Source organism: Sardina pilchardus, chromosome 6, assembly GCF_963854185.1.
Source record: "Sardina pilchardus chromosome 6, fSarPil1.1, whole genome shotgun sequence".
Classification (NCBI taxonomy): Eukaryota; Metazoa; Chordata; class Actinopteri; order Clupeiformes; family Clupeidae; genus Sardina; species Sardina pilchardus.
In genome coordinates this window covers 17,686,577-17,709,341 of record NC_084999.1, presented here as the reverse complement: position 1 = coordinate 17,709,341, position 22,765 = coordinate 17,686,577, and the positions used below count along the sequence as shown (strand labels likewise).

The window sequence follows — 22,765 nt, the reverse complement described above, 5'->3', positions numbered from 1 at the left end:
CAGATGGTGGGGTTGGGGTTGGGGGTGGGGGGGGGGGGGCACATTTGCGGGAACTGTCCGCTCGGGCCGATCCCAGCCCCGTCCAGGCACCATCGCTTCGGCCACTCTGACGCAGAACCGCCAGGGTTCCCACCAGATGATGCATCCAACACGGGAGCACACGGGCAACACGGTGACCCCCATATTGATCCATCATAGTCAGTCACCAGTGCAAGCAGAAACCTTTCACTCAGCCTTGGGAGGAAAAGAAGAAAAAAAAACTGAGTATATTTCTACCACAGTATTTTAAATGATGCCTAAAACTCAACCCAAGCTAAAGGTCCGAGTCTGTGATTCTGGCAAAAGGCGGCGGACTACGGTCTTTCTACCAACTGACAGAGCCAGGTTGGTGTGTGAACGCCACAACACAAGACATCTATTCTAGAGAACCCGCGAGGAGCGATTCACTGACAACTTGATGAGAAGTGTGTATCAGATTAAAACCACAGACCCCACCTTTAACCAACACATGACCCTACAGCTTGGCTTCTCCACGCCGCGGCTTTGAAGGAGGCTGCGGGGTGAACGGCCAGCAGGCACCAGAGTCACTTTCTGTACCTTTGAGGTGATGGATCTCCCGGGCGGGCCCCGCCGCACCTGGAATGGCAATGCACAAATCACCTGTCCAAAGACAGGCCCGCAGAGACCCTCCCCACGCCACACCACCCCACCCCATCCCACATACACACACACACACACCAAATCACCCCCCTCATGGGGCCGCGAGTCTAACACACACTCCATGGCTCTGACCCACATGCTTTCTCCCCCTCAGGGTCTCCATAATGGACGCGGGGGGAGCGGCCGTAAAATGGTGGCGTTACTGTTTGGCCATCCGCACCACGCCACCAGTTGTTCGGCCTCCTCACAGGCTTTTGTGGGCTGACAGGTCAACTGTTCCAGATGGGGAGCGGAGCACGGAGGTCATCTTACGTTACTACGTGTTGACTTCTGGTTTGAAGGGAGAGAACACATTTGGAACTCCTGTGATCTTGGTTTTGAAACACTGACTACCTTGATTGTGTGCATAATACACTGAGGATTTTTACATAAGGTAGGGTGATATTGTGGTTAAGGTCATAGATGAGGTTATAGTATGGTACGGGTAAAGAAAAGGTAAGGAATAATAAAGTTTTCTAAATAAGGGTTTAAACACTTAGGCATTACTCCTATTGACTTGTTTCACCATTTAACTGGTAATGCTGGATGGTGACTCAATTGTGGTAAAAAGAGCAAGGCCTAAAAATAAGCCTCATCGTTCTATTCAAAAATATAAAATGACAAAATATAAAAGCATTTTACCCTAGATGGTAAAGTATGCAAAAATGTAGTTTTCATCATTTTAGATCAATTAACATGGTTGCAGCCAGGTGGACTCTCTCCTTGATACAACTTGGTAATGGGTTGACTTTTGTTGCCCTCTAGTGGTCAGCTTGAAACCATACATAATTCTCTCATCTGTACTCATCTTTATTGAAGACAGTGCTTTTAAGTATTTCACATAATAAATGAATATGAGCACATTCTACTGCAAAGTTTGTAGATTCATTATCTTTATTATTCAAATTATTTAGCAGAATTTGCTTTGGCTGCGTTTCTACTTGCAAAATATCAACAATCGTGCTTTGTCAGACTTAATCGTTTTTACATCCTTTCTAGAATAAAATCTCAGAGTTTCTCAGAGTAGAAACACATCTCCAAAAGTCCTGTGCATCTCCATTTCCTTAACAGGTCACAGCCTGTCCTAAATTGCAACTCAAACCACTCAACAGCAACAACCACAACAAAGGCCTCTCATATCAACCACAGTGTTAATACTGCCTTGTTGCCTACTCCATGTTGTAAGTCGCTTTGGTTAAAAAGCGTCAGCCAAATGAAATGTAATGTAATGTAATGTAATGCCTTCATGTACTAGTGAGAAACACACAGTCAGCATAACTGACACAGGTCTGCTCTGTGGCTTTACATCTTCATCCGATGTGCGAGTATTAGGACACTACTGGGTATGGGTTGTAGATTACTATGGTTTTAATCACAGGTTTTAATAGTAGCAGTTACTGATTACAAGTGTAGTCCTTAGCTCTTAATGCCGTCTCAGTCTCTCCCGGCCTTCAGTTTGTCGGCCACGGTGTCGTCGTGCTTGGACCCTCCCATGCAGGCGGGGCTCTTGGCCAGGGCCGGGTTGATGCCCCACTGCTGGGGCGTCTTGGCCTGGATGGCCAGCGCGTGCACGCGGCTGCTCAGCTCGTCGCGCAGCGCCTCGTTGACCAGGCGGTGGCGCTGCAGCAGCGACAGGCCGTCGAAGCGCTCGCTGACCACCAGCACGCGGAAGTGCGACTCGGAGCCCGGCGGCACGGCGTGCATGTGGCTCTCGTTCAGCACCTCCAGGTGCGCCGGCCCCAGCGCCTCCGTCAGCTTGGCGCGGATGGACGTCTCCACGGGCCGGCTGGGGTCCGGCGCCATCTGCGGGCGGTGCGCTAGCGAGCAGGTGGAGGAGGAAGTGACAGGGCGGAGGAGGAGGAGGGGGCGGGCAGTGCGGACGACGCTGGACAGCATCCGAAGAATGGAGGGCAGAAGCAAGATGGAGGACAACTGCAACCAGGCCTTCAAACACACACACAAAAAAACATTTCAATGAGTGAAATATGTATATATTTTCAGCATAGATATCTGCAGCATCAATAGGTACAGTACACACTAAAGTGAACAGAACACAAAGGAAAGGCAAGGCAAGGCAAAGCAAGTTTATTTATATAGCACATTCCATACAAAGGGGGAATTCAATGTGCTTTACATAAACAAAAGCAAAGAATAATAGTACATAAAGGCATAAAAATAAAAGGGCAATACAAATGTTTAAAAGGTAAAGTTAAGACAGAACAAGTAAAGGATAAAGCTTAAGAACTGAGAGAAATAATTTCTTGAGTGTGTAAAGATAAACTTCTAAAAAATTCTGATTCATAACTAAAATCCTGACCTGAGATCAGTGTAAAGTGTAGAACAGTTCAGTAGTTCACATCAAGTGGACTGAAACCAAATTGGACCCTCATTTGACTAATTAGGACGGAGGACAGCTACAACCAAGATGACGTCAAGTTCAGACATATGACTGTTCCATCTAAAAACAACTTTCTCAGTGTATGCAATGACATGAGGTCTGAGAAAGAACTCTCTCAGTTGTGTATCACGTTGTTGTCTACTAAATGATTTGTTTCCTAATATAATCCTAGTCAATTATCTTGTTTGCTTTATACGCTAAGCCTGCCTTGATTCCTGAGTCCCAAGGGAAGTGAAGGCAATTTAGTGCACAACGTGATTTGAAATATTTTTGTGTACGTACAATAGCATATTTCTAAACCAAGTTTCATTCAAACTGAAATGGGCATACACTTTATGTAATGCACAAAAAAATGACAGTACAAGAAATGTAAAAAGAAAAGATTACATGCAAGTAAAAAAGTAAGGCCAAAAATAAGAGACATACTGTATGTGCATCAGTTGAAAAAAATGATTGAATAGTGTCCATCAGAATGTCTGAAATTGAGCTTAGATATTCTTTACAAATAGTCTTGGGATGCCTATAGCACCTATATTGAGATAAATGTTCACTGATACCTTATGGATACGGTGTAGTGTGGGCTGACCGACGGATGAATGAATGGAGGAGAATGGTGCTTGTGTCACGGGGCATGTGGCATAGATATTATAGGACAGGATAACAGGATTACATGCATGAAAAGGAAATATACAAAACGACATAAGAGAGTGAAAGTGCGGTTATTGAGATGCTAATCATTTCTGATGGTTACTCCAAAAATTCTGTTTACAAAATATGATGTTTGATCACATACGCCAGCCCTCCAAAACCAAGTCGAGGGCTCCACCTCTAACTCATGTAGGAGGACTGTTTCTGTCTGCCACAGATCTGATAGCCGCTGCTATATCTCTGAATCCAGTGGCTATGGTGTTGTTCATATCCTGCAGCAAATCTCTTATTTGTGTTTGAACCACAAGCATTTCCTTCATCGTTCTCTGACGGCCAGGACGCTGCCTTTGGTGCTGGTTAAGGCTCCGCCTTGGTCTCCGTCGCCTTGAAAATCGATGATTCGTTGTTGGTGCTTGTGATGTAGATGTTGCCGTAGTGACTGTTGGCGGTTCTGGCTCTTCGGCTGGGAGCCCTACTGCAGCAGCAGAGAAAGAAGGCAACTCCAATGGTTTCGCCGGCTCCAGTGGTTTCGCCGGGAGCCCTACCGCAGGAGCAGAGAAAGAAGGCAACTCCAGTGGTTTCGCCGGCTCTGGCGAATGTGAATCATCTTCTAAAAAACAAAATACACCACAACACGCTGATTGATCATTTGTTTTCTGAATATCAAAAACATTTCTGAAATTGCGCACTGCTCAGAATCTCAGTAGTCAGTGTAGTGCTTGGAATCTCAATGTCAAGGCAGTGTAACTGATGATATTATGGTCTTGATATGATAACACCAGCTAAGTTACGAGCTACGAGCATTATTAGCAAGATTATCTAGACCAGAGTACTCTAGAAGGATCTAGATAGAAGAAAACTACTTTGCTTGGAAGATCAGCGTAACAGTTGCACGTAGTTTCTTACCCACAACCAGTGTCATCACGTCATTTATAAAAGGCCCCTCAGGGGCCCCCAATAGTGAGTGCACCTCTAGGAGACTCCGCAAGGCCTTCTCAGCAGGGGTGTAGCAAATCTTCTTAGACAGGCATCCATCTGAGAGAAAATCAAATGTTTCAACAAACGTTTAACTACTACCATTCACCTATGGCTATGATTTCCTCAAACATGGACATATTAAATATGCTTTCCACATTAACTATGACCACTAGGCCAAGCACTACCCACACGCGTCCCAGGCCAGGGTCTACAGTGCTAATGTATCTAAGGAAATTTCACAAAGATGATAGTTATAATATGAATCTTACATTCATACATGCTTTTATACTGTTACAGAGAGGGCCTACAGTCGCCACTCGCCAGTCCTCCAAAACTTGATTAAAACAGAAAAAGCTTGAGTAAATGTTAACTATAATCATGTCTGACCTATATTTGTCGTTATGTACTATGCATGTATATGTTGCAAATTATAGCTTTAATACTGCAGAAACAGCTTGCTATGAACTATGCCTAGATAACATCGCCTTTCACAGTTTTGTTTTGAGCCATCGCACAAGCACTGATGTGGTAGGTGTGGACCTACCTGTTCCTTCTTGGTGGCTCCTCTCATTGGTAGCTTTTTTGGTCACATCATACTTGAAGTACTTGTACTTTGTCCTAACTTCGAATGCGCTCCGCTGCACTTCGCTGATACTGTTGACCGCATCGGTCACGTTCTGCCAAGCATTAGTCTTCAAACGGCCAACGGCTTGACGGCCAATGTCCAAATGAAGGTTCCCAAACAAAACATCTTGATTTTCAGACACAGCAGACACCAGGGCAAAAAGCTCGTCATCTGTGAATCTGGGGCGGCGCCTTCTCTTAGGCTGCTGATATTCCATCTTCCCCACGGCTTTTGTTTACATGCCACACGTTTTCTTCATTTGATATGCATTATGAAGGTCAGCAGAATTGCGTGTATGAGAGTTGCCCTTCTAGTACGATCGTAACATGTCTGCTTAGAACTAGCACGCAAATTGTTTTGCGTAATTTTGTTTACTACGTAAACAAAGCAGCCTATTCAGTATGCACAGGTCAAAGGTGACACTGCAGCCATATGATGATGGTTCATACGTTTCAAACTCTAGACAAGGCAAGACCATGCAATTACAGGTAGCGCATTATATCGCTTCGCTGCGTTTCTCCTTATTGATATTTATATTAGTTTATCCCTTTCAAGAATGATCCGATATTTTGCTGGTATCTTCCCAAGTCTCTGAGAAGCTAACGGTAGGCTATTAGAACTTCAAATGGTGGTGGCTAATGTTCTCTGGTTTCTTAATGCTAAAATTGCTCGGGCTTTTAATCTGAATACTTTCACGCAGTTAAGCCATGTTAGGTATAACGTTACAAAACAAACAGTGAACCAAAGAATCAACAGTTAGCCTATGTTTAACTAACGTTAACGTTAGCAAACTTAACGTAGCCTACTATTACATGTCTGCCTAAATGTTATCAAACCTAAACCTTCTCGGACAACTACACTGAAATACTTGCTAGAAAGGATGAAGTGACAACACTTTCAACAAAGGACTGATATCCATGTAGAGATTCTGCTCTAATAACACGTCTGGAGCTCCAGTTAAAAAAAATTAAGAGGCACATTTGATCACATTTTTGTTTTCACTGACCTTAGACGAATCTTCTGCAGATAGCGTTCGACGAAGAGCATACAGAGTCTATTCTTAGCCAGCGCCATCTGTTGTGCAGGAGTGGCAACAGAATGTACACCAAGCTTCTCCAACATTTATTTGCATGGCAGCAGTAGGATGGGGAAACATCAGATCAGATGGAGAAGCCTAGTGCTTTATCAAAAAACAAAGATATGGAAAACATATCCACACAACTTCAAGTTAATTAAAAAAATTAAAAATATGGTGTTGATGATTTTAACTAATTCTTATCAGTCAACAATTCAGCACTAAAAGAAAGGAGCAGATAGGAGATATGTGAGAGAGTAAGGTAGAGGGGTAGACACAGAGTAAAAAATTGAGGTGACAATTGCATCTCAGAAGAGAGAGAGAGAGAGAAAGAAAATACCCAGACATCCCACTTGGGCCATTTATGAGATGTGGGGGCGAGGGGGACTAGACAGAGGGAGAGTTTTGGAGAGAGAGAGAGACAGAGAGAGAGAGAGAAAGCAAAAGAGAAAGAGAGATAGTTTAGAGATCAACAGAGGACAGCATTCTTTATTTTAAATAATGTATCTATTTGTAAATGAAAAATACAATTGATTAACAGAATTGACAGATGCATGAGAAGTTCCTATAGAAAGCACTTTGTGTGGTTACACTATTTTGTGAGCCATAGGTGGTCATAGCTGCCAAGGCACAGTGCCCATCCAAAATAGACCAACTAATGACTGGCCAACTATTGCACTGGCCAACTATTGCACTGGTCAATTATTGCACTGAACTTTGACCAGAGAACTATTTGTCAACAGATCTTTTGAGAGGCCCATAGCTATACCTAATCAACAGTATACACTAAGAACTAAACAGCTGTCATTGGGCCTAAAAAATCCAATGTGGTGGAATGTACTACTACTGGTCCCACTGGAAAGTGGCCATTTCTCTGTTTCAAAATAATATCTGTCATCATTGTTTTAGCACATATGAAGTCATCGGCTTACAGTATCTCCATCAAGATCACACTTTCAGTAGTGGCTTACATGCACACAGCGAGAGACACAGTAATCTGGCCCATGTATCATTGATCAGCAGACCACTGTGATATTAATGTGCAATAATAATGTCTCAGATCATTGTTTATGTGCACATGAAATTATGGTCTAGACTATATTGTATTCTTAATTAATTAATCCTTAAAGGGATATTCCGCCATTTTTGGAAATACGCTCATTTTCCACCTTCCCTCGAGCAAAACAATCGATATTTACCTTGTTCCCGTTCATCCAGCCATTCTGTGAGTCTGGCGATACAACGTTTAGCTTCAGCCTAGCATAGATCATTGAATCGGATTAGACCATTAGCTTCTCGCCTGCTAGCTTCATGTTTAAAAGTGACTAAGATTTCTGGTAATTTTCCCATTTAAAACGTGTCTCCTCTCAAGTTAGAAAGTGCAATAAGACCAACTGAAAATGAAACCTGGCGTTTTTCTAGGCTGATTTGACATGGAACTACACTCTCATCTGGCGTAATAATCAAGGCAACTTGCAGCTACTGGCACTACTACTGCTTGTTGTCTATGGGGACTATTTTCAGATGCTGCGTAAGATATCACTGCGCCTATGGTACAAGAATATCTGTCATCATTGTTTTAGCACATATGAAGTCATCGGCTTACAGTACTTGGCGGAAGAATGATTATCTATGAATACATTGTTACTTTTTCGTTGCTGTGCCTTTGTTTCATGAAATCTTGCTAGATCGATGTGGTAACCGTTTTAGAAAAGCAATAAGCCACTCGAGTCCGTGCGTTATACTGTATAATCGCTTCGCGTCGTGCCTAACAACGTCGTGCCTAACAACGCCCCTTAGCTGTTCGATTATACAGTATAACGCACGGCCTCTCGGGGCTTATTGCTTAATTCAATTTCAGTGTTGTATGTTAGATATCAAGACTTTGATTAATATAATTTCATCATTTTAAGTAGGCCTAGTATGTTACTTGATTGAGAAGAAGATCCCTAGCCCAAACAAAACAAGTTAGATTATGAAACTATATGTTAAGTTATAATGACAGATGTTTATTTTCATTGTATATTTTTAAATCCATTTATGGACAAGTTAACAATGTAACTGCACAAGTGTAAGATAATGAAGTTCAATCAAAAAAATTAATCTCACACGAACTGTAATACATTAATTAGTAGTTCATTTTTAGTTTCTCTCCATTCTCATGTACAAAAAACCAAAACACACATTTTTTGACAACATACTATGATACTCTATTACTTATGTTGGAGTTTTTTGTCTTTTGTCATTTTTATTGTTCCACATATTTATACTTGTACATACAAACAACTACAATCTCTACAGCACGGTACAATGATAACGTGATAAATTTCTGTCACATTTAAATTATGGCAATACATTTCAATCGACAAAAGCTTCAAAAGACCTATGGTATTTTTTGTAGAGTACGTAGATGTTGGCCATTCACTGATTTCTCTCTCTCTTGTTTAATCGTTAACACCTGCTGCTTTGCTGAAGGTGGCCTGTAAATTTTCAATGTGCTTTCTCCAAATGGTATCCGGGTGTGTCAGAGATACATATTTTTTTTGTCACTTATTGCTTTGTTTACTTTTTGCACACATGATTTGATTGTTGCTCCCGTCAAGTTACAAATACAAAAAAAATGAAACCCTGTAACAAAATGTAACTTATACGACCATCAAAACAATCCTAACAGGGGAGGTTCACAATAGGTCCAAGACCGCTTCCACATCGAGACAAACTCGTAGTGTCACTGAGAAAGGTTACTTGCGTTTACACAGCATACGACAGCAATATTGACATCCTCAACATGGTTACTCGGTGGAGCAGGACAAACGCATGGATAAGACCTTGCAATTGAGATAATAAAGCATGCTTAAGCACTGATGGTACGAGACAGACTGATCTCTAGATGTGCAACTGAATTCCTCATGGAGGGTGCCGGAACAATTCTGAAATCGGACCCCATCTGGTTTCACAGAGGGCCAGATGCACCCACAATGCACTTTACCATATTTGCATATTTCCATGTTTGTCCATGTAATTACAACTCTGTGACACCGCCATAACAGCCTTAATGGTCTTGTTCACCAAACCACATTATAGAATAGAATGTCCTATATCGGGGTCGTATGCACATCCACTGCTTAACACAGGTGCAGGATTGTCCATTTGACATGTGACTTCAAATGGACTAATCTGGACATGGCTTTTACTTTTGACATGCTGTGTCTGCTTCAAACAATGGGCAGATATAGCTTATGCACTGAGTTCCCACTGTCTCCTATTCATCTATGCCAATCTGGAAGAAACAGGGGGTTTGGGGCTGTGCTAGGAACTGACACTTACATCATGCCATAAATACCAACTGCTATACTTCATCCACAAAGACTGTCCTGGTGATCGTGTGTTGTTTAAGTCCCTAGTCTTTGTGCCATGCCATATTTATTAAGATTAACTGTCAGCGACGGTGCTAAAGAAGTATAAAACATTTGGCAATCAACAAGAGATATCATTCATGGCACAAATAAGATTGTCACAAGAGTGGCTGTGACAGAGCTGGTAGAAACTACACCAGGGGGTCAGGATGGCAGTTCATGTGTTCTCAGCATATAGGAGAGATCAATCTCCCGCACAAGAGGCCCTTCATCTAAGGTCTCAAAACAGCAAACAGGAGTACAAGCAGTCTGCATTATCTGAATGATGGACTCTGTGTTGGAGAGCTTAAGAGTGTCAGGCCATGAACGTTGTGCTTTTGTGATGCTGTTTTGCGACCTATGACTGCTTTGGTTTGTGCCATGTAGTTCCATTGAAATGAGCAAACTCCTCCCACTTTTTGCGTTTTCCACTGGCAAGGCAATGGGGGAAGTATCAGATGGGAGACTACAAAGTTTACCATGAGTAATGTAGCTACGACAACAGATTGCTTTACTACAGGGTGTGTCCAAAGCTCCACACCAACAATATGGCTGCTATCCTAAAGAGTGGCAGTATACAGATTCTGTGAAGTTACTACTTGTAGTTAGGGCAGAAATTCGACTTTTTTTTGTCTGTTACTACGCGATTCACATCCCTTTTAAAAAAGCAGACATTCCATGCCACTTAAATTTCAGCTGACCACACAAACTGCCATCCAATGGTTCCCAAGGCAACAAAGGACAAAATTTGTAACTTCAGATGTATATCCTTGTAAGTTAACGCATCTCCCTGCATGGACAAGCCTGTTGAGTTTATCTTTATAGAATCAGTTCGTGTAATGAGACACGGGTCAACAATCAGGTCAACAATGCCATGGCGAATAAATCCCATAGTCCCTGGCACTACATCTGTATTCTACAGAAAGTAAAAAAATATATATAAAATAAAAAAAACACTAGACAACCAAACCCCCAAATAATCAAATAAAACAAACTTTTAAAAATGCTCAAGTACACTCAACAGTTCTCATGCAAGCACACATACTTACATACATACATACGTACATACATACATACATACAGTACACACATACCTACAAACAGATACCTCTTTCTCTTGGCAAATGACAGGAAACAAACAATGGGCAAAAGAGTATGCAATTACTGCATATCCATATATAGATCTGTTAATCCTCTGAATTTAAACATCATTTAAAATAAAAGCAAATATATCTTGACAAATCAATACACATATGTACATCAAATGGATTCTATCTAATACATGTTATACTGGTAGATTTTTTTTTTTATATCCGAAACAGAAAGTCATTTTTTTTCTTGTGAATGTTATTGTATATATTAGCAAGTAAATCTTTCAAACATACAGACTTGATTATGGACTAAACTGCATTTTTTCATATTTATATTCAATACATAATTTACAGCATCGTTAAAATAAACCTATAGGTTTTTTTATAGTCTTAGTCAAACCATCTTGTGCTTAGTTTAGACTTCCTCAGTTTTTTTCGATGTTGTATGTGAACCTAATGGAAGTGTTTTGTGCAGATGGATGATAAGACATGGATATTTCTTAACTAATGCGTAGTCCAGGAGAACATTAAAGACAGACACTTTACCACATGGATAAAGCATTAAAAAAAACACACACACAATTGTGCACATTCAAGGAGTGCTCAATATGACGTAAAACATTAGAGTAAGTGATTTCCATGGCTGGACAAACTACAAAATGGACACCAGCCAAGGGCCTCTGATGAGGGATCTGGAGATGAAATAACGAACATTGCGCAAATTATCTCTTTTTTTCCGGTTTTGTCTTGCGTGGCTTGACTGAACCACGTCATATTCCACATAATATTAGGTATACAGCAATGTCTTTTCTCTCTGGTATGTCACATTGATACTATCTTCAAGCATATGTCAATGCATTTCCACACTTGGTTACATGCATAAACACTCTCTAAATAACCTAGGTTGAAAGCATATTCAGATGCAGTACAACGCGTGTCTAACGGGATCCTTCTGTTACTTCCATGTGTCAAAAAAGTCACTTACTGCATACTGTTACGACATAAAACTACAGTTGCACAGATGAGCATTGGTCAGACAGTTCGGATACAACTATGGTATAGCCAGAGGTTTTTCCTATTTCAAAACAGCTGTGCTTTGAACATGAGAAGTGCTTAACAAAACCATTTTTCAGACAACTGATCCATCTCACATGTACACACAACTTACACACAAACAGCTGCTATCTTTAAAAAAACAGTTTTGAACTGGCCAGAGGTACACAATATTAACCACCACCACACTATATCAACACTGTCAATTCAGGAAAACCAATTGCCCTGACTCCACCGCCTGCCTACCTGGTTTGAGATAGCACGCCATTTTGAAGAAGGATTAAAGGGAAGAAATCAAACGGACCGCGAATCGATCATCACATTCAAACTACAAAGAAACTGGAATGTCTGTCTAGAGATGGCAGTTTGTTTTTTTCTGTACACACACATACACAACCATTACTTTAAGGGATTCATATCCTGGTTTTTCCCGAAAACCCGGGCACGCGAAATCCCTGTGATTGTGCCACATTTAAAAATGACAAAATGAGATGGACTATCTGACTATACTCATAGGGGAGAATGGGCCAGAAAATGAACTGAATTACCCTGTAAAGGAAAGCTAGAGGTTATTTTCCTGCAAGGATAGATAATTGCATGGCTTGAAGTATTAGGCCTACAATCTCATTTCACCATCTTGGAGAAAAGGCTCATCATCCCATATTCATACACATGGGGGCTTTTTTTTTCTCTCTTGTTAAAAACATACATCCAATTACCCAAGTGTCAAATTTTTGTTGTGTATCCCAACAAACAACACATTTACAACAATTGAAAAAAGCAAATACGTTAACAGACAGTTGTTGAGAGTAATATCTATCATGAAACCTCCATGGCCAAGTCTGCAAGTGAGATCACTAGGCTGGGGTTGGGTGGGGGAGGGTGGTCTTCACAGTGTGGCTCTCCCTACTCTACGCTGCCACCTGTAGGCAGGGAGGCCTCACTACTGTAGCACGATGCCCCGTGTTTCAGGCAGCTTGAGTGCCAAGAAGCTGCCAGCGGCGAGGGCCCCGGAGGCGAAAAGGATGGGCACCGCTTTGGTGATGCCCACGAATGACTGGAAGATGCTTATACCTAGAACGGCTGCCAGCTTGCACAGCGCGTTCAAGAACCCAAAAGCCGTGGTCCTGTGAAGAGGACAGAGGACAGAGGAGGGACAAAGGTTACAATAGGATTTATATTATGAATAAGCTCAACACAAACATGCACCGACAGGCAAAGATTTAAGAGCTAGAACACACACACACACACACACACACACACACACATACAAAGGTCTCATAAACTGAGAATCATACGTGAAAGGAGAGACTTGGTAGTGCATCAGACTTTCAGTATTTTTATGAGAGCCCATGCAAATCTGTGCGCATTTTTCAGTCAATATCAGTGCAGCCAAATGACTGATAATCTTCACACAAGGTCAGATCATCACGCAGTGGTCCCTCTAAGACCTCGTCCTGACAACAGAGAATTGTTTGACCACAGAGGGGTGCTAAAGGATACACAATGGATACATTGCTGGCAGCCACCAAGGTTAGGGCTGCAATGAAATGCGTGGGAACCATGATCTGACCAATCATGCTTTCAGACATTTTGAGAGGAAATTTCTCATATCACCCTGAGAAATACACTGTCGTGAGCTATTGCCAACAACAGCAATGCAGCATATGCATCCAAGCCGAAGAACGACCTTCTAAACAAACATTCATAGACTGCGCCCTGAATTAAGGGTCTAAACGATACTACTGTATGGTTTAGAACAGCATGCTTACCTGCTATTTTGATCAATTATTTGTTTTATTGATTCAACTAGACCATGACCAGATTGTCTATCTTGACTATATATTCCAAAGTGGATATGACTTAATGTTTGCTTCATATGACATTAAGTCATTTGGCTACCCATATACTGTATACATGTCACATTTACACATATCAAATGTATTCATAAGTCATTTTGTTTTCAAAGATGATGCTCTTGTCCCTTGATGAGTAACAGTGCAGAGAATAATCTGCAGTGGACACAAAATGACCTGTTCACCAAGCCTCACATAGCATCTAATTATGGTCTTGAAAGCTATCAGATGCTCAGGGCTTTTATTCAGCACCGACGAGAGCACACAGCCTCGTGCGACAAAAAAAAAAGAGCACATGACGAAAACCCCTTACCTTTTGTCCGACGGATAGAGCTCCACCGTGAGCACGTCCAGGGCGTTCCAGGAGGCGATGCTGATGCCGCCGAACAGACAGAGCAGCGCGATCATGGCCGACTCGCTGTTTCCAAAGGACAGGAAGAAACAGCTGACACAGGAGATCACGCTGGAGCCCGCTGCAAAGGGAACCAGAGGAGCAGCGCATTTAGGAGGAGGAGGCCCTGGAGAGCCGTCGCTCAGCCACTAACAACCCACCCAGTGTTACGACGAGTAACTCTCACACCAGTGACAGTACAACACTACAACAACACCACTTACCGCATATCATTTGCTTATCTGATATCAACATGTACTGCAACATTACACGCCTGAGCTGAAACAGGATATTTGATATAATGTAACTGTAGCCATATTGCACTGAGGGAGAATAAGGTAATGTCATTTTCTTCTCCCTTTAGCGTCAGGAGTACATTTCCGTTTTGTATGGTGCCAAATTGAATAGGGCAGAACAGCTGCCTGTGTGTGTGTGTGTGTGTGTGTGTCTCTGCGTAAACGTTATTAGCGAGGCCACCAGACCCATGAGTGGAGGAAGGAAAGGAGCGTGCTCTGTTACCCAGCATCCTCAGGCGTCCGATCTTATCCATGAGCAGAGCCGACACTATGTTCCCCGGCAACACGGCCAGGGTGCCCAGGAAGCTGACGAAGTATATCATGTACGCGTTGTTCTCGTCGCTGAAGTCCAGCAAGCAGCCTTCTTTATTGTGTAGGAAAGTGCTGTTGATGAGTTTGCTGTTGATCAGGCGGTATTTGAAGAGATCTGAAATGGAGAAAGACCAGCCATGATTTAGAATGTTCAAATTCATCTTTCAGTTCAGTTTCACAAGGGAATGCAGGTTCCAATGGCTAGTCAGTTGACTGGGAATTTACAGACTGATTTTTTTTTTTTTTCAAAATAAGAAATTGCATCAGATATCCTTTTAACTGGATATATTGCTGGATATACTGTATGTTGACATAGATACTACATTTCATAATTCATATAATGAAGAAGAAAAAAAGCTAGAGAAATATGCACCAGAGTGACTAATATTACATGCCCTGAAGATCAAATATGTTCATAAATAAGGCGATTGTGGCTGAGGCATTCGTACAGACGGCCGCATGTTATCTGTGCAAAAAAAATCTAATTGAGTTTAGTTTGAGTCTGTGGAGCCCATCAGAGCGGCGGTATTGACACTTTCTGGGTGTACAATCAGCCAGAGCCTGCAAGAACCAGATAAAGCTGTGGAGCCTCATCAGTGCCGTGTTGCTAGGATACCTGAAACATTTGAAGCACACTCAAGTGCGGCAAAATGAAGCCATTTTGACGTGACGGAGAGAGGGGGGGGGGGGAACACACCAGACAATTTCGTAGCATTTGTATGTCATCTCCAGCAGGGAATTCGACTGACAGACAGACTAGATTTTGTGCACTTTGCAGGGAGGAGACACACGAAAGTACTTGAGTTGGCAGCTGAAGGGCTTGTTATATTGTGCCCTGTCATGTACAGGCAGATGCATGGCATGTTCTAACTGGTTCTTACCGGTCATATGATAGAAGACATGTGGCATGATCTACTGTAACTGGCTCTAACCTGTCATGTGATAGTAGACATGTGGCATGATCTAACCGGTTCTAACCTGTTTTGTAGAAGCAGATGTGTGGTATGATCTAAATCAGTGGTGTGGTCTTGTTAGCTGAAGTGGATATGCGGTGATGTAGTAGCTAGCTGTAGTGGGTATACTGTATCCTTGCCTGTTTTAAGTGAGTTTACTGGCGATGGTGATGCTTTCACGCGTATCACGTAGACTACACCTCTGATCTGATTGGTTCTAACCTGTCATGTAGAAGCAGACGTGCTTTATGTTCTCATTGGTTCTAACCTGTGTTGTAGAACAGAGTGGAGATAAAGGTACAGTTCTTGAACAAGGTGTTGCTGGAGGTGACGTCCTCAAAGTAGCACTCCTCAAACAGGGAATCCTCAAACACCATGGACTTCATCTTGAGGTTCATGAACCTTTAACACAGGAGGAGAATGGAGTAATTATTAACCAGACCACAAAATCAGTGTAGTGTAGATATGTATAGTAAGCATATGCTGCATTTAACATGGGTACACACCAACACCAGCAAACTGATATCTATCCAGAATGTTGCAATATACAGAATAATCACAACTTTTATTTAAAAAAAAAAAAAAACTGTTGAAAATCTTTGAACCAACCAATACAGAAGCCATGAAAACAATCTGTGAACATGAATAAGAAAGCCGTACTTGTTGTTGAAGAACTCGCCGTTGCGGTGGACCTGGTTCTCCAGAGTGAAATTGAAACTGACGTGATCCACCTTCTCCTTGATGAAGACTTTGGTGCGGGAGGAGTACTCCTGTTTCTGAAGGTACTTGATCATGTCAGGGAACCACACAGTCAAACCGTAATAGCTGGAATTAGAGAGCAACAAGGAGAATAGTTTTATTTCAAACTCGTGTACAGTGGTTTGCTGCATTTTAACATAAGTAGGATCAATCAATAAATGAAACAATCTGTTATTTATTTCAGGAAAATTGACTGACCATTAAGCTCTTTTACAGCAATGCACAGAACATAATTAGGAACTAGCATGATACAATGCAAGTCTATATGTGCGCTACCATATTGGCATTGATGATTAATCTTTAATCCCCCTCTTAACAAAACAGCAGGCACTTCACCAAAATCGATGTCACCTCTAGTGAAAACACAACTATCACATTGCTGACTAATAGAACCTTAATTAGAAATGATTAGCACAAATCCTGAAGACAAAAGACCAATTGTTGCTTCTGAATACTTAATAAAACAATACCACAGACAAAGGGAAGCTAGCCAGACCAGTGAGTACAATAACAGCTAGTCGCAATGAACACTGAGCCGAGAGTCTGGCACCGCTTGAAGGCAAAGGAGAACGATGCCGCAAGCACTCAGATATTCCCGGTGATCAATAATTTATTCAAAGGCATTGTGAGCGGCAGGCTGAGTAATAGTGCAGTTAATACTGAGCTGCGCAGCGGGCATCGGCAGGGCCAGGCCTGGCGCTCGCGCTCACACACACACACACACACACACACACACACACCTGAACGACATGGAGAACCACACGGCCATCATCATGTAGGTGGTGCGGCGGAACTCAGGGTTGAAGATGGTCAGGAAGTTGCTCCACACCTGCGGAGAAGAACAGATAAAATATGGACAGTGTGTGAGGCAAAAAGGTTCCATTTGGGTTATTTTATACACTAAAAGCTGTCAGTCAAAACATTTTCCACATTATGCTTCACTTTAGCTTTATACACTTACAAAAACAAAAATGCAAATGCTTTAGATAAAACTATACTATACTTTGCATAAAACTATAACCATAACGATAAATAACTTTCAAATTGAAATGGGGGCTGAAGTGTTAACTGTGACAGTACCTGGTGGAAGAGGTTGGACAGCTTCGTCCTCCACTTCTGGTGCCAGGCCATGGAGTCTCCCATGTCCACCAGCTCATCCATCTGCTTCACCGTCTTGATGGTAGTGACCTAGAAGATTTCAAAATGGAGGCTCATTGCAGAGTTTCGGGGCGCTTCCATGCCACTTTGTTATATGACCTGGATGTCTGTCTGTATGCTGAAATCCTGGAGAGCTGTAGCTGAAGTGGTTGACCTTGGCTTGTTTCAGAGGACGCACTAACAAATGTGATATATCTGCGCTCAGAGTATATAAATAAACGACGCCCTCCACTAACGTGTAAGTGTGATACAATGCTGTGTATTCAGTGGCCACTCACGGAGAAGACTCTCTCAGGGTAGCCCTTGGCCCTCATGTTGGTGTCGTGGACCTGCTTCAGGATCATCCAGCCCTCGTCGTGCTTCCCATTCTGTAAACAAACAAACAAACAAACAAATAAACATGGCGTATTTGGAAGGAGGACTCATAGTGACTTCAGCAATAATGTTATCTCTCTTTCTCTATGGATGACTCTCATAAAGCAAGTATACACTTTTTGAACAAGAGATGTTTTCAGTGTTAGTAGAAAATCTAGGTAAGTTAAGGTAAGTATACTGAAAGCTTTCTGAATATTTGGGTAACAATTTATTTGTATACTGTAACTCACTCACAGAGACTGAACAGACAATATGTCCAGATTCAACTTTAGTATACAAAACTGTTGTTGAACATCATCTTAACCAAATCCAGCCAATAGCTTGTTGATAATCTGAGCACCTGTAGGTAGCGACCGAGGTTGCTGTGTTCTCATTCAATAACAGAACGTCGATATTACACCACACTACAAAGGTACAGCAGTGTGAGTCTCACAAGTGAAATGGACCTTGGATATGGACATGGGTAGCATATTGATTTTAAGTGGTGCGCTTTTCATTCATACCACATCTTAAATAATGAATCTATCCCCCCCTCATTAATCCTTCATGAACTGTTTTTAATATTTCATCGCGGCAGTTTAAATTGCCTGTAAAAAGTTCCTAAGTGCCTGGAAAGGTGCCACATCAAATAAATTAGCAGTACGAGCATAACTCATACAACATTTAGTAAGGTAAGGTACACCCAAATATCCTCAAATATATTAAAATGAGGGTTTCTGTTCCACTACGTCATAATATTGAACTGTCATTCCATTGCTAATATTTCTAATATATCTGTGAAGTGCTGTCGTCTACTTATTTCAGGCTACTTGGTTATCATACAAATGAATACTGTCTTCTCTCTTCCTGATATAGGTCGGCTACTCTGTTCTCTGGCTGTTGTCCTCTATGCGCCGGTGAGCTGTGCTCACCTCCAGGTAGAAGCGAGGGCTCTCGGGCATGATGTTGAGCGCGGCTATGGCCGCCACGGCAGGGAAGGCACACACCAGCACGAACACGCGCCAGCTGTGGAACTGGTACGCCGAGCCCATCTGGAAACTCCAGCCTGGAGAGAGACAGAGAGAGAGAGAGAGAGAGAGAGAGAGAGAGAGAGAGAGAGAGAGAGAGAGAGAGAGGGGGGGAGAGAGAGAGCAGACCATTGAGAAAGAGAGAAGATGGCTTTTATTAAAACTATAATACAGTTATGTTTATTACTGACATAATGTTAATTAGCCGAGGCGGTTTCCCCCTGATGGCAAGTCTATTTGTCAGAGCCTCTTCTCCAGCATAGAGAATTAAAGAGCTTAATTACAGTCAATAACCACTCGGCCATACGTAAATCATACCATCGGGCAATAACCTAATATACAAAATAATGTCACTCCTCTCCAATGTGCCACTACTTTCTCTGAAATGCAAGTGGCATACATTCTGCTGTATAGCACAGATTGCATACAGAGAGAAAGAGAGAGAGAATAAGAGAGAGAGTGTGTGTGTGTGTGTGTGTGTGTGTGTGTGTGTGTGTGTGAGAGAGAGAGAGAGAGAGGTCTTGTGTGTACCATAGTGAGGGATAATGGCCCAGGCCATGGCCGCAGCATAGATGCCCCCGATCATCCAGAACATGCAGAGCCAACTCAGGTGCTCGCCGCGCTTCTCCTGGGCAAGGAACTCGGAGTAGTAGGAGAACACGATGGGGATAGAACCCCCAATACTGAGGAGAGAGAGAGAGAGAGAGAGAGTGAGAGAGAGAGAGAGAGAGAAGGAGGGGAGGAAAAAAAGAAATAAAAAAGGATAACATCAGTGTTCATGTGACTGAGAGCGAGAGCAAGAGAGATGAATAGAAAGATAATGAGAGTGAACGCCACAGAATATAATTAACTCTCTTCTCTCTAATTGAATCTCATTAAAATCCCTCTCATAAGGGTAGCACCACTGTCAGCGGCTATCAGCGAGGGAATGACTGACTGAGTGAGTGTGACAGAGTGAAAGACACAATGAATAAATGAATGAAAGAGTGAGCAAATGAGGGAACAAATGGATTAAATGAACGAGTGAGTGTGTGAGTGAATAAGTGAACGAATAAATGAGTGAACGAGTGAGTGAGTGAGTGAGAGAACAAACAAACATACAAATAATCATGGCATATTTGTAGGGAGGACCCATAATGATTTCAGCAATAATGTTAATGAGTGAATGAGTGAGTGAGTGAGTGAGTGAATGTGTGAGAGAGTGAGACAGGAAGTCTGCGTTTGGTACCCGACGCCGGAGAGGAGGCGGCAGAAGAGGAAGGAGCTGTAGCCCTGCACGAAGGAGGAGAAGAAGGCAAAGACGCTGTTGATGGAGAGCGAGATGAGGAGAGTCTGCCGCCGGCCGATCCTGTCCGCCAGACCGCCCCACACGAAGGCACCCACCATCATGCCCAGGTACACAATCAGGCCTGTGGAGGGAGAGAAGAGGGGAGACAGAGATGGAGAGAGAGAGAGATAGATATAGAGAGAGAAAGAGATGGAGGTAGAGAGGATGATTTGTCAGAGAGAGGGTGGGGTGGGGAGGGATAGTCACTAAAAATAAGACTCCTCACAGGCATCAGAGTAAAAATGGATCCTAGCTGTCTTGCTAGAGCGCCTGTAGCCTCCAGTGCATTATGACAGAGCAACATTAGCTGCTTGAATCGGCAGAGTACAGTGCGTTAGTGGTGAGAAATCATTGTAAGAAACACATGTCTATTTGTCATGAAAACAGGAAGTGGAATCGGTGGGGAGCTGTGTCAACAGTGGCTACAGCGTCCATACCATACTCATGTCCAAGTGCAAACAGTGGCCTGTGTTTGAGTCCAAGCCACGGTCATTTTCCGATCCCACACCTCTCTCTCTTCCAGTCCCTTCCTGTCCCTCTTAACTGTCCTATCTGATTAAAGGCAAATGCCTTTTATACAGTATATAAAGGCAGTGGAATCTGTGGAAGCTTCCTCCACTATACAATGTTGCTATTTATTGTCAGGGCTGTGCTCAATCAAATGCAAATCAGTCAGTAAACACCCTCATGAGCGCTACCATAAGGCTACCATGAGCATTAGCATGCCATTAGTATGCCATATTCCCATACGACTACAGTTGCAGAAACCTTTGACACAGTGACGAATATTCAGCCATTTTGTGTCTAACCACATTTGCACCTTCTTTCTGCCTCTGTGGCTGAGACGATTCGACTGCGAAGGCAGTCACCACCTAATCTTGCGATGTCGCACGTGTGTGTGTGTGTGTGTGTGTGTGCGTGCGTGTGCGCCAAGGCAATGAGTCAGCCACAGAAGTCACACCACATAGTCGCTCGTCAGACACGGCCATTGACTTCTTGCCACAGTGACCGCATCCCTAATGACACGTTATCAGGCCCAATACTGACACAGACACAAGAAGTCTCTTCGAGTCCAATGTCTGGCATCCCATACTCACACTTCACAAACAGAATCCATGATGTCTATGGTTGGACAAAGCCTGTAATGGTATGATGAATTAGGAGACATATTAACTTTAAAGACGTAATCCCAGATAAAGGTTGTGATATTAAGGGTTGTGTTTTGCTAAATTTGGCTTTTGGTGAAATTAACCTAAATAGGTGGAAGGCATCTTTATACTGTAGATAAAATGTATCTTTGTACATTGTACATGGGACCTTAACTTTTACCAAAAAAAAAAGAGCCTAATTTTTCTCACGGAGAATAAATTTAGCTCATGTGCTTGATGAGGTGTCAAACGCTGTTACAACGGAACCTTGAGTAGCTCCAGCTGGCTGGAGTCTCCGATGGCCTCCCCCACCTCAGTGGCCTGGTTCCAGGCTGCGGTGCTGAGCCTCGGGCCGGGGCTGAAGGTGACCACAGCTCCCTGCCCTCCCAGCCCCGGTGGCATTTCGCTTTGGGCTGCCAGCGGCATCAGGCTCACCTTGGGGCCACGCGCGCACAATGGACATTCGGTGGCAGGAAAGACGGCGATGACAGCCTGTGATTAGCCCCGCCGTCCCTGCAATGCGGTGGCAGCCTGCCTGCCTGCCTGCCTGTCCCTGCTGCTGCTGCTATCTCTTACCGGCTCCCCTCCCTGCCGTGTGCCCACAGCACAACCTACCGCAGAAGAAAAAGGGCAAACTCGGAGCTCGGCTCCCCGGCGCTCTGGGAGAGGAGGGAGGGAGCTGTCCAAGGTGCTGATCCTCAATCCCCTCAGCACTTTCTATCTGCTGTCAAATTAACCTCGCGGCCACCTCGCCGGCCACCGGCAGCTCCTCTAATGGACTGACTTACCAGCGAGGCCACGTTTCAGCCACTAAACACTATCCCTCTCTGCCTCCTCGTCGCCGTCAGCCCGAGCTGGAAACTCTGATTGATTTCATGCTGTCTTTCGGCACGCCTCAGTACAGTGCAGGGAAGCTAGCAACAGAGCAGACCAGACCAGCAACAGCAGCACACTATGGACACTATATACACTCCATGCTGTAGACTAGAGAGACAGCAGCCATAGGAAATGCCAACAACCTCAGGGTGTAAAAGTCTGGCTTCAGAGAGTAAAAATCCTACCATGTATTGGTTCTACCTGAGCACCTAACATAGGGTGATTCGATTTCACTAATTACAGTAGTTGATCTATCTGGCATTGGAGTTGTATTAATCAGAATCAGCTGATTTAGTGAACGGTTTGAGCAAATACCGAACAGGTTTGAGCAAATAAATTGTACTA

At 43.1% G+C, this 22,765-nt stretch overlaps 3 protein-coding genes across 4 annotated transcripts in view; all 3 read right to left on the bottom strand.

Annotated features, from left to right (window-relative positions):
- Positions 1–1,534: 1,534 nt before the first annotated feature.
- Positions 1,535–6,438, bottom strand: bola1 (bolA family member 1). Of its 2 annotated transcripts, none has more exons than XM_062538800.1 (2): positions 6,355–6,438; positions 1,535–2,643 (listed from the first exon to the last, which is right to left on the bottom strand). In XM_062538800.1, the coding sequence occupies exon 2, from the start codon at positions 2,593–2,595 to the stop codon at positions 2,134–2,136; it is 462 nt and encodes a 153-aa protein (XP_062394784.1). In that variant the 5' UTR covers positions 2,596–2,643; positions 6,355–6,438; the 3' UTR covers positions 1,535–2,133. The 2 variants fall into 2 exon arrangements, with proteins under 2 accessions (XP_062394784.1, XP_062394783.1); XM_062538799.1 differs by lacking the exon at positions 6,355–6,438 and adding an exon at positions 6,221–6,306.
- LOC134082802 (uncharacterized) lies at positions 2,770–6,214 on the bottom strand. Its single transcript, XM_062538794.1, has 3 exons — positions 5,268–6,214; positions 4,652–4,780; positions 2,770–4,355 (listed from the first exon to the last, which is right to left on the bottom strand). The coding sequence occupies exons 1-3, from the start codon at positions 5,563–5,565 to the stop codon at positions 3,931–3,933; spliced, it is 852 nt and encodes a 283-aa protein (XP_062394778.1). The 5' UTR covers positions 5,566–6,214; the 3' UTR covers positions 2,770–3,930.
- A 2,198-nt stretch (positions 6,439–8,636) lies between the features above and the next one.
- sv2a (synaptic vesicle glycoprotein 2A) overlaps positions 8,637–22,765 on the bottom strand; it is a 35,835-nt gene continuing 21,706 nt past the window's right edge. The window contains exons 3-13 of the mRNA XM_062538774.1: positions 20,298–20,478; positions 19,601–19,752; positions 18,974–19,107; positions 17,966–18,055; positions 17,610–17,717; positions 17,270–17,358; positions 16,431–16,595; positions 16,039–16,172; positions 14,729–14,932; positions 14,132–14,291; positions 8,637–13,089 (exon numbers count right to left, since the gene is read on the bottom strand). Coding sequence (XP_062394758.1) covers positions 12,906–13,089; positions 14,132–14,291; positions 14,729–14,932; positions 16,039–16,172; positions 16,431–16,595; positions 17,270–17,358; positions 17,610–17,717; positions 17,966–18,055; positions 18,974–19,107; positions 19,601–19,752; positions 20,298–20,478 — 1,601 coding nt within the window. The 3' untranslated portion in view covers positions 8,637–12,905. The remainder of the gene's footprint in view (positions 13,090–14,131; positions 14,292–14,728; positions 14,933–16,038; positions 16,173–16,430; positions 16,596–17,269; positions 17,359–17,609; positions 17,718–17,965; positions 18,056–18,973; positions 19,108–19,600; positions 19,753–20,297; positions 20,479–22,765) is intronic.

Coding starts and splice junctions, on each gene's coding strand:
- bola1 (XM_062538800.1), bottom strand. CDS start 2,595: ATGCTGTCCAGCGTCGTCCGCACTGCCCGCCCCCTCCTCCTCCTCCGC.
- LOC134082802 (XM_062538794.1), bottom strand. CDS start 5,565: ATGGAATATCAGCAGCCTAAGAGAAGGCGCCGCCCCAGATTCACAGAT. Junction 4,781..5,267: donor GAGCCACCAAGAAGGAACAG/GTAGGTCCACAC, acceptor ATTTTCTCTCAG/ATGGATGCCTGTCTAAGAAG. Junction 4,356..4,651: donor CGTGATGACACTGGTTGTGG/GTAAGAAACTAC, acceptor TTTGTTTTTTAG/AAGATGATTCACATTCGCCA.